The sequence below is a fragment of the Pseudochaenichthys georgianus genome, chromosome 6, assembly GCF_902827115.2.
Source record: "Pseudochaenichthys georgianus chromosome 6, fPseGeo1.2, whole genome shotgun sequence".
Taxonomy (NCBI): Eukaryota; Metazoa; Chordata; class Actinopteri; order Perciformes; family Channichthyidae; genus Pseudochaenichthys; species Pseudochaenichthys georgianus.
The window spans coordinates 14,834,304-14,848,208 of record NC_047508.1 but is presented as its reverse complement, the minus strand read 5'-3'; the positions used below and the strand labels follow the sequence as shown (position 1 = coordinate 14,848,208).

At 39.9% G+C, this 13,905-nt stretch overlaps 1 protein-coding gene and 1 long non-coding RNA gene across 2 annotated transcripts in view; both read right to left on the bottom strand.

Annotated features, from left to right (window-relative positions):
• The window catches only part of cdh13 (cadherin 13, H-cadherin (heart)), a 480,217-nt gene that overhangs the window by 246,884 nt on the left and 219,428 nt on the right, over positions 1-13,905 (bottom strand). Inside the window, exon 7 of the mRNA XM_071203466.1 lies at positions 11,302-11,446. Within this exon, the coding sequence (XP_071059567.1) occupies positions 11,302-11,446 (145 nt within the window). The remainder of the gene's footprint in view (positions 1-11,301; positions 11,447-13,905) is intronic.
• LOC139433975 (uncharacterized) lies at positions 1,915-3,245 on the bottom strand. Its single transcript, XR_011643370.1, has 3 exons — positions 3,019-3,245; positions 2,738-2,788; positions 1,915-2,428 (listed from the first exon to the last, which is right to left on the bottom strand). It is a non-coding gene; the product is annotated as an uncharacterized lncRNA (long non-coding RNA).

The following is a 13,905-nucleotide window of genomic DNA, read 5'->3' as shown; positions in this document are numbered from 1 at the left end:
GAATCCGGTTCAGTAAGCGACGATGGTGAGAATATTGAGCCAGACGATGGACCATTACGTCCTTATTTGTTCGAGCCCGAGGTGATGGAGTTAGTTCACGGCATGGGCAATGGCGAGGATGACCAGGACCAGGCGCCAGATGATGCACCCCTACGCACAAATAATCTTGACTGGTAGGTCCCCAAGCATAGCTCACGCTAGGCGCTATATTATATATTGCAAAAGTTGGCATGCATGCACTGTAGGCCTATGGCTATGCCCGAGGATGACTGCATGTAGGGTACATTTCATAACATACCAGGGTCAGGTTCACATAAATTATCTTGTCACATTTATTATTGTATATGTAACAGCCTTATGGGCATTAATTACATGAATACATTTAAATGAATTGTATACTAGCATGATATACAGCTAGAGCCAATCGGTCTTTTGACGTAGTATGGTCCTAATCCTAGGCTAGCCAGGCTGCCTGTCAAGTGTAGGCTGTACTCACAGTACTGTTAGTCTATCATGTCTATATGATGACTGTAGTGTACACATTCGACACTATGTACTGGATTATCGGATGACGAGGCCTCCGGTCGCCTAATCGACAGGCAATAAATGGCGTTGTACACAATGGTACAGGCTAATGATGCATTAAATCAGCCAGAAAACATAATAAAATACTCGTGCCTCGTCCAATGTTTGTGCCCGTCTTCCTTTGTTTTCGTCATCACCCGAAGATTCCCGAAGTATTTAGTTTCATTGAGAGGGCGTGGTCGGGAGCAGTAAAATTGAAAATAAAATGAAACTAGGCGCATGAAATAAAAAAAAAAAAGTTAAACCCAAAATTCGCGGATTTCCACTATCCCTTTAAGTCATACAATGATTCGAAACCTTTACTTTTCATAAAATGCAAGTTGTAACTTTCAATGTGGCTTGTGTATTTATCACATTTTCAATGTAAATAGATCTGATTAAATAAAGAGTAAAAGCACAATCTTAAATGTTGACAGTTATCATTTTCCTATGCTTATTGTTAATGTAGTGGTGTTATGAACAAAATGTTGTCCTAAAGGAAATTAAGATGTTTTTTTTTGTTGACAAAAGATTTAAAGTAGATGCTCACAACATGTGGGAACATTTATAGAGAAAAAATGTTCTATTGTAAAACAAATATTTATCTGCATACTGAACAATTTGGAAACTCTCTAAAAGGTATTATCTTCTGTGACGTTACGACCCTGTAGGGATTGTGGGTATTGCACTTCATAATTACATTCTATGGTATTCTTAAGACATTGATGCCAACATACATGGGACTAGGGGAGACCTTCCTGTTGTTTGCATTGTCACTGACAAATGACAGTGTAGTATTCATTGTCAAGATTTTGTGTTTTTAAACTTGGGACTCTTTTCAGACTGCTCCGGCTTGGGAAAAGATTTGAGCCTTAATGTGTAATGTTTTCTGTATTGTATGGTAAGCTTATCCTTTCATTTGATAGTCCCATTTGGATGTGATAGCTAACATTTTCAGTAAGCAGTAGACAAAAGAAGTGAAAATATGAATGTAATTTATTTTCAATATTTACATAAATACATAATTATTTTAACAAATAAAATAACAAAAAACATCATAACAAATACAAAATAAAAGGTTTGACAGACAGCCATGCCCAGCATGGGCCTGGAGAGCTGCAGAGTCCATTGGGGGAAGAGGGGGGGGGGGGTGGGGAAGAGGAAGAGCAGCCATGTTAACAGTGTTATGGCTACAGATGTAATATCTAACTCAACATTAGCCATGACAGTCTGGGCTTAGCAAGGGCCTTAGAATACATACTCTAAAGGCCAAATCCAAAAACGGTGATACTGACATTTTAGCAGTTCACAGTCTTTGGAGGTGGTCTTTCAGGCAATTGGCTCGTGACTTTACAAAAAATATCATTTCCCCAAGGGGTGAAATTAACTCCATCTCGCAAAAACAGCCCAGGACTGTCATGTCTAATGTTGGAGTGGTCAACAATGGCACCATTTAGGCTATGAACAAAAGTAGCCATAACACTGTTAACAAACTCCCGGGCCTTGTCCATTTTGACAGGATTTGCACCAGCCCTCCACCGGCGCCTCTGGTTCATCTGGGAGAGCATGATCTTCATGCCAGGGTGCCGATGGTGAAGCTGGTGCAGGTCCTCCTTCATCTGGTTCAGCAACTGAACACTGGGCACATCCCCCAAGTCATTGCCGCCACAGTGGATGAGGAGGACATCCGGGACTGCTCTTCCTCGCAGGGAGTAGGAAAAGAAAGGGAGGACACCTCTCCAGCGCAGTCCACCCCAACCGAACCAGCACACCCTCAGGTCGAGGCCAAGGTTGCTGCCGAAGGTCTCTGTAGCTCTCTGGGCTCCATGCCGGACATAGCTGTCTCCGATTATCCATACAGTCACTATGGGAGGAAAATAAATGAGAGCAACAAATGCTTCAGATCATGAGGAATATCAAATCAATTATAAAGGGTTTCTCATTTTGTTCCTTTGACAATAACATGCAAAATAACTATGAAATCACACCTGTATGGTTAAAAGTAACAAGAGAGCAAAACCTCAAAAAACAGATTAACAGCACACAGTTTATATATATTTATATACTGTGTGCTGTTTATCTACAATTGTGCACACATGTATATGTATAGTATGTTTGTGTGTAATGTCAACCATCTGACGTCATGTAAAGTAAGCCAGGACCATCAACTTACAGGTTGTGCAGTTTGGCGTGGAGGAGGTTGCCATCTTCATTTTTCTTAATGCTGAAATAAATAAAAATGGTTTAATCAATATAAAAGCACCTTTCTTTTTCTACAGTCATATTTCATTAATCACATTTAATTCACGCAACACTGGCCATATCTCTGCTAGTTTACAAAGTTTAGTTACAAATGACATTTATATTTGAAAAACGGTGAAGCACTTGTATAGTGTAGGTTCAAGAACATTTAAATCAAAAGAACAAGTTTTGTAAAGTTACAGGGTATCTTACCTTCAGAATATGCCGGGAACGAGGAGCAGTGACCTCAAGCTGGGTTGTTAGCATAGGTTGTTAGCTTAATACTGAATAGAGCATGTTAGCTTAGCTTCTTAGCCTGAGCTAGGTCTGGAACGTCACGCTCGGTGGCAGCAGGTCCCGCCCTGTCCAACCTCGGCTCCGCCTCAGCACCGCCTCTTTGCCCTTATTTGGAGCAGGCGGGAGAAGGCGGGAGTTAGACTCTGACGTCGCTGTCGGGCCGTTAGTGGCCGACTCCGCCTACTAAGGGCTTCACCGCAACTCTGCAGAATCCTATGGGTGACGTCACGGACCCTACGTCCATTTATATATACAGTCTATGGCTGTATGTGAGTGTGCACGGGAGCCAAAATGTAGACAACTTAAAGTTTATGTTTATGTTTATTAAGGATCCCCATTAGCTTTTGCTCTTGACAAAAGCTACTCTTCCTGGGGTCTGACACTTAAAACAATACAACAATAATAAAAAAATAAAGTGAAAATACTCAGACACTTTTGAATCATTACAATCATATATGTAAGCATGGAATAAATCACTTGTTTTTTTTGTAATCCATGATTTAATCCTGTTTCAAAATTCCCTTTTAGTTTGACTAAATTATTCGAAGAAGATTATACTGTGCAAGTTTGTAGGTCTATTATCATGGTCCACATAGCCAGTAATGGCATGCTGTTGCTTACCCAATGTGTACTATCGCATAAGCAATGTCCGAATTAGCAATTCATAACACAAATTCAGCTAGTTGACAACTGCTCAAAATGTCTTCATGGGAAGCTGTGTGTGTGTTTGTGTATTTCCTCTGGCTGCATGTTGACTGATCCCTCTTATCTAGGAAGCTCTGTTGGTGATTAAGGTTTTTGTCTGTTGGCTTTTTGTGCTAATGATGTGAGAACAAACAAAGTTACAACCATCATAGAATTGGCAGTGCATATCTTTTTATTTCACTCTAACTCTTCACTATAACCATCTGACTGGTTCCACAAATGGATTTCTCCAATCAATCTGTGTGCTACAACATGTTTGCCCTTAAGACACTTGACAGGTGGACACAAGGGGCTCTTTTTATTGAATCGGTAGAATACAGTTCAAGGTTGAACAGCAGGAGCAAACAGAGTAAAGCAACTGACTTTAGCTCATTTCATCATCAGAGCCATGTGGTTTAACGGTGACAGTTGGAAACATTTCTGGACCCAAAGTAATACCTTTGAGCTGTGGAGGTAGTTAACTAGAGATAATGCTCACATATCTTTCTTCTCAAACAGACTGTCTAAAAGAGCAAGTCTACCAGGAAGCTTCACCATTTAATAATCACATGTTATGTGTTGTTAGATGGAAACATTATAATCTAGATGAGCCAGTTAATCATCAATCAGCCAATGTAGGAAAGTTTTAAGCCATAAGAGCCAAACAAAACCAGGCCCTGAACAGCAAGAACTACCGCGAGAAGTGCAGTGAAATAATCTACAGCCTTTAGATGTCATTGATGCATCGAGACACTGGATTGCAACTTTGGGATGATTTTCTATTGGACGACAATGTCTAGGACAGACCACTCGGAAAATAGAAGCCAAATATTCTGGATTATAAAAGCTGTTGAGTCGAGTAATTATCTGGAGTCATTTACAGCAAGATGATAGCCGATATTACTTTAGTTTATGTTTTGAAAACATACAACAGTTATAGTAAACATTGTGTGGGTATCTGATAGCACATTAGCTTAGCAGCTGTAGCAACAGCTGTTTTGTGCATGGGTTCCTGGTCAGGCAAGGCAGGTTTATTTATATAGCACTTTTCAACACAAGGCAATTCAAAGTGCTTTACAAAAAATGAAAGACATTAAGAAAATTGCATTTAAAATCAGTCATTAAAAAGAAAAGCTAATAAAATAAACATTAAAAGAAAAAAATACATGGATAAATGTTACAGTGTTACATATGCAGTCTAAGATATGAACAGTTCAATTAAAAGCAGCGACAACAAGATAAGTCTCCAGCCTGGATTTAAAAGTAGTAAGAGTTGCAGCAGACCTGCAGGTTTCTCGGAGTTTGTTCCAGATATTTGGAGCATAATAACTGAATGCTGCTTCTCCATGTTTAGTTCTGACTCTGGGGACAGAAAGCTGACCAGTCCCTGAAGACCTGAGAGATCTGGATTGTTAATAATTTAGCAGGAGGTCAAAAATGTATTTTGGGCCTAAACCATTTAGTGCTTTATAAACCAGCAGCAGTATTTTGAAATATATTCTTTGACACACAGGAAGCCAGTGTAAAGACTTCAGAACTGGAGTGATGTGATCCACTTTCTTAGTGTTAGTGAGGACTCGAGCAGCGGCGTTCTGAATCAGCTGCAGCTTTCTAATAGATTTTTTAGTGAGACCTGTGAAGACACCACTGCAGTAGTCCAGTCTACTGAAGATAAAAGCATGGACAAGTTTTTCCAAATCCTGCTGTGACATTAGTCTTTTAATCCTAGATATGTTCTTTAGGTGATAGGAGGCTGATTTAGTAACTGTTTTAATGTGACTGTTGAAACTCAGGTCAGAGTCCATGACTACACCTAGATTTCTGGCTTTATCTGTTGTTTTGAACATTGCAGACTGAAGCTCAGCGCTAACTTTTAAACATTCTGCCTTGGCTCCAAAAACCATTACCTCAGTTTTATCTTTGTTTAATTGGAGAAAGTTCTGACACATCCAGTCATTGATTTGTTCAATGCACTTACTCAGTGTTTGAATTGGAGCATAGTCTCCTGGTGAAATTGTTACGTAAATGTGTGTGTCATCTGCATAGCTATGGTAACTTATTTTGTTGTTCTTCATTATCTGAGCCAGTGGTAGCATGTAGACGTTAAAGAGAAGAGGCCCCAAGATGGAGCCTTGAGGAACCCCACATGTCATATTTGTCAACTCAGATTTGTATTTACCTATAGAAACAAAGTTGTTGCTGTCCTTTAAGTAGGATTCACACCAATTTAGAACTGTTTCCGAAAGTCCCACCCAGTTTTCCAGTCAGTCTAGTAATATGTTGTGGTCAACAGTGCCAAACGCAGCACTGATATCTAATAATACTAACACTGAAGTTCTGCCACTGTCTGTGTTTAAGTGGATGTCATTGATGACCTTTACAAGAGAAGTCTCAGTGCTGTGGTTTGGATGAAAGCCTGACTGGAACACATCAACACAGTTATTTAAATGCAAGAAATTACTCAACTGTTGAAAAACAACTTTTTCAATGATTTTACCTAGAAATGGGAGGTTTGATATGGGCCTGTAATTGTTCATTACTGAAGCATCTAGTTTATTCTTTTTTAAGAGCGGTTTAATGACTGCAGTTTTCAGGGCCTGTGGACAAATACCTGAGTGAAGAGAGTTTACTATATGAAGTAGATGGCCATGCAAGGCAAAACATATTTGAAAAATCCTGTTGGAATAATGTCAAGGCAGCAAGAGGAGGATTTCAGAAGTTGTATAATGTCCTCTAGGTTTGTATCATTAATCTGATGGAATTGTGTCATGGTGTTTAAATTGATTGTAAGTGGACACAGAGACAACACATTTGCTGTACCTGATGCAGAGGCACTGACTGCTTGTCTGATTTTCTGAATTTTGTCAGTGAAGAAGGAGGCAAAATCATTGCACGCCCTGGTGGATAACAATTCAGAGGCTACTGACACGACGGTAGCAAACAAGGCACGTGCGTTGTTTTTGGTAATGATGTCAGAGAAGAACGACTGTCGTGCGTTTTTCAATTCCAAATTATAAAGGCCAAGTCTTTCTTTATAGAGAGGCCTGTCTTCGCTCCAATATCAATGGCTGCTTTTAGACTTTGAATGTGTTATTATATGCCATTTCAAAAAATGCAGTGTCAAAACCAGGGAGATTGTCTAAAGGCTTTACTTGACTGAAGTTGTAGACACTGTGAGTAATGAACAGCAACAAATATGTTCAACATGTAACCAACTCCACAACACTCCCCAAGGTATAATGTCATATACAACCATTGTATGGTGGATGACAGTCATTCACACGACAGCTTTATGTAGACAAATAATACAATTTTTAAATGTAATTGAATCTACCGTGCTTTAACATCACATACAGTGTTGGGTGTAACGCGTTACAAAAGTAACGGAGTTACAGTAATATATTACTTTTTGCTGTAACGAAGTAATGTAACGCATTACTAATGAAATGTGGGTAATATATTACCCGTTACAATGCTCAGTAACGCAGTTACAACACATTTTAACCCGAAATGAAATGGTATTTTGTTTTTTAAGAATATACTAACATAGCGAGACATTCCGACACAAGAGACAAATTGTGGGGGTAGATTAGTAAACCTGTTATTTACTCTTCAGGCTTCGCATCGGGATCTTCTGGGCAGTTGAATGTTATGCACCCTCTATTCAAAAAAGAGAACGGAGCGAAAAATACAAACAACAAATTGTGTCAGGTGCGCGTGACCTGCTCCGCTGCGCGTGCATCATTTCCAAAGTGCTTCCACAGCAGTGACACACATCTGTGGATAATCATTTATATGAAAATGGTTAAAGCAACCATCACTAAACGCCAGCAACACTGCATCTACTGCAGACAGTAGCAACGGGTCAGATGGGGACATCACGTTACCCTCCGTTGTGGACACTTACTCCCACCTGACTCGCCGCCCTCGCCCCCGGAGCAGCAGTCTTCGTCGCCCAAAACTACGCCGCCCCTCTGCGGCCCGCAGGTGCCAGGATACGACGGAAAAACAGAGCCTGCCCAGGTATATCTAAACAAGTACCCGCCTGTACAGTGGGGTTAGGCGGTCATTTTGCAGCTCGTGGTATAAAAATAGACAATGGAATATGCATGTGAAAATAGTGCCATATTCTGCCATGCCTGTAGAAATGTTGGGTCAAAAATAATGCATACAATAGCACAGATGCCTTCACCACGAATGGCTACAAAAAGATTTCATATCCCAAGCTTATCAACAAGCTAATGTTGCTGCTGAAATGTTCTCCAGGTCACAAAGTCAACCTCACATGATGATGTGATCCCAGTTTTCAAGCACAGTACATATTCTCTTGGGATATGATGGGACCAATGTGATGATGTAGTACATGGTTTTAATAATACTTTTGCTTTTCAATGTTTGCCATTTCAAACCATGAGCTGGTTCAAATAATATTTGCCTTGATTTACAAAATGTTCTCATTTGTTTTATCAGTACAGCTTTGAAGCTGTTGTGCTTTTCTTTGCTATAGTCCACTTTGGACTATATGAAATATTTCAGGATTGCACTTTCAACTCACTTGAAATGTTCTCACTTGCTTGGTTTCAAAACATAACACATGCCATAATCTGTTTATTGGGACCATCAATGCTATTTTTAATTGCTGTTGCCGGCCACTATTGCTCATGTAAACCTACTACTGCTGCACCCCCTGTAATCTCAGATGCACCCTGAGTCATTTTGTTCTGGAACCGTACATGGCCATATACTAAACAACATACAGAGCCCATTCTGTGTCCTGTTAGTGTTTACTTCCTGTCTGCCTTCTTCTGGTGATTTATCTGATGTCCAGTGCTCCATCTTTTAACCTCTTTTCCTTTCTCTTTCTTGATCGTCCTTAGCAACCTTCATTATAGTCCTTGACAGTGGTCTGTACTACTGTATTAACAAATAATCGAGTATTCAACTAAGCCGTGTAATAAAAGTTGTTATAGCCTTAATGGCCTACACAGTTGTTATGCTACCACATCGCCCTTCACTGGATGTATTATGAGCTGCGGTTCTTTTGCGGTTATTTTGGTGAAAGTAACTAAAAAGTACTAAAAAGTAGTGTAACTCATTACATTTCAGAGACAGTAATATTGTAATGTAACTTATTACTTTCAAAAGATAGTAATACGTAATATGCAATATATTACATTTTGGAAGTAACTTGCCCAACACTGGCACCCACACACAATCAGGTTGTTTAAAGGTAGCAGTAGTTTAGCAATGAATGTTTCAAAAATATTTTCAAATATTTTCAAAAACTGGTTACATTCAGAGGGCATTTATTTATATTCCAGCCACAACCGTCACCGTGATAGCAACAGTGATAGCAGTGGCAACAGCTCAGAGAGCCAAGAAAAGCAGCTACTGGGGACAAAGTGCCAAAGGCATCTAAGAGAACGTTAAGATTTATAGTAGAAGTCAGAGGTGAAAATATTTCTCTAAGGCTCAGCCAGCCTTGCCTCCAAACGATTCAAATTGAAACACTTGACCACGCGATAGTGTCGGCAGGAGTATTATTAGTATTGTAAAAATTCATGAATTTAAAATCTGATTATACATATTGATCATCCCGAACAGATAACTGTCAAAAACTCTCAACCGTCTAAGCCAGGAATGGGCAACTTTGATGGTGGTGGGGGCCACATAATTGATGTACTGGCCACCAGGGGGCCGCAGATTCACTTGGAACACACACACACACAAATCCCATGTGTTGTATGTAATTATTAACAAATATACTAAGTCTGACATCTTCATTGACATTGTACAATCAAAGGGAACATCCCCAAAAAATGGGAACATCCTCTAATAAACTCACTAAACAAATATCAGTTCACAGAAATGTTATTTTATTTTTACAAGTGGCATGTATTGAACAGGTTATTAAACAGAGGCAATTTAACGTCACAGCAGGCATAACAACAGCCGGTGTTTCTTGTGAGGGTTTCCCCGGGAAACAAACACAATACACACAAATGCGTCACAGATTATTTCGCGGTATTTTAAATCATGTACGCAGCTCGCAACGTAACTATGAGTCTAGTGGACGGTATCAGTACTACAAGTAAAACAATTTAAAATATATATATTTTTTGTATTAATTAAGTTGTTTATAAATTAATCTGAGGGCCGCAAAAATAGGAGGTGGGGGCCGCCATTTGCCCATCCCTGGTCTAAGCGGTGCATTTATTTCCAATGCTTAAAATACCATATATAATCTCTTTAAGCTGTTTGAAGCAAATGGCTGACATTTTTCCAGAATCCAGTGGAATGATAGTCAATTTCACTGTTCATCACATGACTGGGACAGGACAGGAAAAAAAGTCAATGGGAGACGGCAGGACATGAATCATAATTACAGTAGGTCAGTAGGGGGACACGAGTGGAAAGAAGAGAAGGAGAAGAAGTAGTGGATATATATAAAATGTGCTACATTGGTAAAATCGGTTGTTAATTGTTGTAAAGTTGTGCTATTTACTTCATCAGTACAGTAAAATAATTGGATTCAAGCATGAATTTATTGAGAAATCTAATTAAAAAAAAGAGGAAAGATTAATATTAGGTGAGGTATGGAAACTACCAGAAACAAGTATGTCCTGGCACGCCATTTTCTAGATAACAGTTTATTAAGATGGATTTCTTTAGTGAGTTTTGGCAGTTTTTACAACTTTTTTCCATATGTATTTTGATCCCCTGCAATTAAGTGAAACACAACCTTACTCTGTAGCCACATCGGCACAATGTATGAGTAGATTTGAAACAAAAGGAATTAATGATGAATTGTTGAGCAAAGCAATAAGACCTCCAGGATTAAACTGCAGCGATGGTTAGGGTTAGGGTTAGTAGTAAAACCATACACCTGCTGAGGATGCCTGGCTGAAGGCTGAAAGTTCAATCTGCAATCACACTGCCATTCCACACTGTATAACTTATATAAACTTGAGTCAGATTCAAGAATGCCCTCTGCCTCATTGTATTAAGTTTAGGTCAACTTACATTGAAGAAGATACAAGAAGATACGTGTGTGTGTAAAATAGCCTAAAATGCAATGCCAAACATTGTAAACTTAATTTGCTTTTGTAATTTACTCCACAGTGGTAAACTATTTCAAGTTGTCGGGGCAGCACATCAGGGAAAGGTGAAAAAGTGGATGTATAAGGTTTGATATGGAGGTATTCATTTCTATGTATTTTATATTATCAAGACATGTACTCTGGCAGCACAATAACACATAGAAAACACCCAGACAAAAATGTTGACACAAGTTACAACCATTCCTCGTCTCAGATCAGAGACATCTCAAGAGTAGCAATCATGGTGTGTGTGTGTGTGTGTGTGTGTGTGTGTGTGTGTGTGTGTGTGTGTGTGTGTGTGTGTGTGTGTGTGTGTGTGTGTGTGTGTGTGTGTGTGTGTGTGTGGTATTGCTGTGCTACTATCAATAAAAGCTGAGTTTACTCTAGAGTCCTTCAATATAACAATGACACCTACCTGTAGGGGATCCCTCGAGCACCTCTCCTGTGTAGCGTGTCTCTTTGAAGATGGGCCGGTTGTCATTTTGGTCGATGACAGTGATCAGTAGTAGGGCCGGTCCCTCAACAAGGTTTCCGGCGAAGTCCGTGGTAGAAACTTCCAGCTGTATGGAAAAAAAGATGAAAGAGTTTATTTCTGCATTGAAGAAGGTGTGGTAATTCTTATTAACCGTAATCACAAAATGATAGGCGAATAGTTTAAAATCTGTAATTCTGCTACAAAAACTTCCCACCTGTCTTCTAACAAAATTACAACCACAGGTACACATTTGAACATCACTGACACAAATGCATGATAGCAACAGATCAACTGTTGTTATTGTATCTTTGTTGCCAGTGGTGGGTCATTTCCCTGGACTACAATAAGGAAATCATTGGTTCTATAAGTGTTACGACCCTGGGTCGTTATGTCCTTTGTGTGCAGATATTTTGCCCTCCTCCTGTGAGTGTGTGTGTGAGTGAGCAAGCAGGTGGTGTCCGTTATCTGATTAGCTACCTTCAACAGGCTGATTGGTCCACCTGAAGAAGAGGGGAGCATTTAAGCTGCAGCCATGCAGTCTCTCTGACTCGACTTCTCCTACTCCCAACTCTGCGTGTGTTGATATATCTGACCTGTTGTGCTGTGTGTGTAATTATGTATACCGGTCCTTTTGTATATTTTGAAATCTTAGAAAGATCAACTAATTTAACCTGTCTTGTAAGACACACTTTGATCGCCCTGGAGTGCAAAACCCTTTTATTTTGTTTAATTCTCGTTTTCTCCTGTTTTGACGTCGGGGTAGGTAAGAAGCCTGTACGTTTATTTTCATATTCGTTAGGCAAGAGTTATGTGTGCCAAGACTTGTTTGTTTATGTGGGTTGTCTCGCCTCCTTGTTAAAAACTAGGCTTAAAATTACCAACGGCATTCACTGTCTCAGTGTCCATATTCTTGGGAGTGGGGTGAGTGCAACTTTTGTGCTACGCCTAGGTTCCCCTAGACCTGGGCGTAACATAAGTGTCTGAGCATTTAGTAGTACCTTAACATTTGAAATTGGTGTTCATCTAAAAACCATTTCACTACATTTGGTTTGTTAATTCTCACTTCCCTCTTAGATTCGTGTCCTTGCATATATGTATGACTCTCTAGATTCATTTGCAGGCACTTACATATATAAAACCTCCTCCTTCTCCTCATTCTCTCTGCCTCTTTCACCTCGTCTGCTCCTCCATCGAGGAACATTCCATCGGCCCACATCACATATTTATGATGTCAGCTTCCCCCTACTCTGCAGTTTTGCTAGTCATACTCCTCGTTCACCTCGGGGACCATGCCAGCTTGACAGAGTACAGTGCAAAATATGCACAATATCAATTCGGCATTACTAAATGTATTCCAGAATGACCCTGTCCTGTTTAGTCAGCGCCTAAATGCTGAACAGATGCTACAAGTATATAGGCATACAAACAAACTCTGGACCACCTGACTCTAACCAGCTGCAATGCTGCTCAGTTGTTATTTACAATCTTAGTAACTCCAATTTTCATGCTCAAAAATGGCCAGGAAGCAGAAAAATAAGTTTCAAGAACAACACAAACATCTCTTTTGTACTTATTTTTCTTTTGACAAGGTCAACTTCTATATGGCTTGTAAATGGTCAGATGTAAAAACAAAACGGTGTTAAAAAATTCTAAAAATGCCCCAACATATTCAAAACTAATTATCTGTAATAAAAAATATAAGCATATTTCCACATTGAACAAACACATTATTAAGTTTCCCCTGAGCTGAGTCTGCTCTGACTCTAGCCAGCCAACTCCGAACCTTAACATGTCCCTCCCCTTAACCTTACATACAATGGATTGGAGTGCTATAAGTGCGAGTGTAACTTAGTGATGTCACTATGTCGGGGAAGTAAACGAAGGAGACCATTTGAGGCGTTTCAGACGGGGGGGGGGGGGGGGAGTATGTTGGAGAGAAACTCCCTCAATTGTGAACTTTGGGATGTTAGCCTTTGGAGACCATTTAGATTTTTGGCTCCATATCTCGCATATGTGGGTACAACTAATTAATGGAGGCTACACATTGTTAAAATGAACACACCCACACAGTATGCAAACATGTGATTATAGCCTGTGTGATTCCACTGCTGATTGCCATAATAGCAGGATCACGTGTGGATGTAATCCAAGCATGGGTGTTACTGAAAAACGTATCTGCAGAGGAGGCTATGCACCCTATGAAGTCAGCGATCAGTATCCTATAAAGATACCATATGTAATGGCATTACCTCCATTCCAATCTTAATCTGCGGCTAAAGAGATCCCTTCACTTCCTTTATTAGCGCTGGAGCAGGGCTGGAGAGATCCATCAGAGGAGGAGAGACAGCGAGAGGCTTCTCTTTTATCCGTAGCATCGTATTACCAGCCTTTCCTCTTCCTATCAGTAATGCATGACATCACCTAACCTCTCTATCACATGGGTCATCCTGCTCCTCTCCCTCTATCTCACCCTTCCTGTTCCTTTGTCCTCCTATATGTCCGTCACCATGGAGCCTGGATCATATAGCGTAATGGCAGTAATGG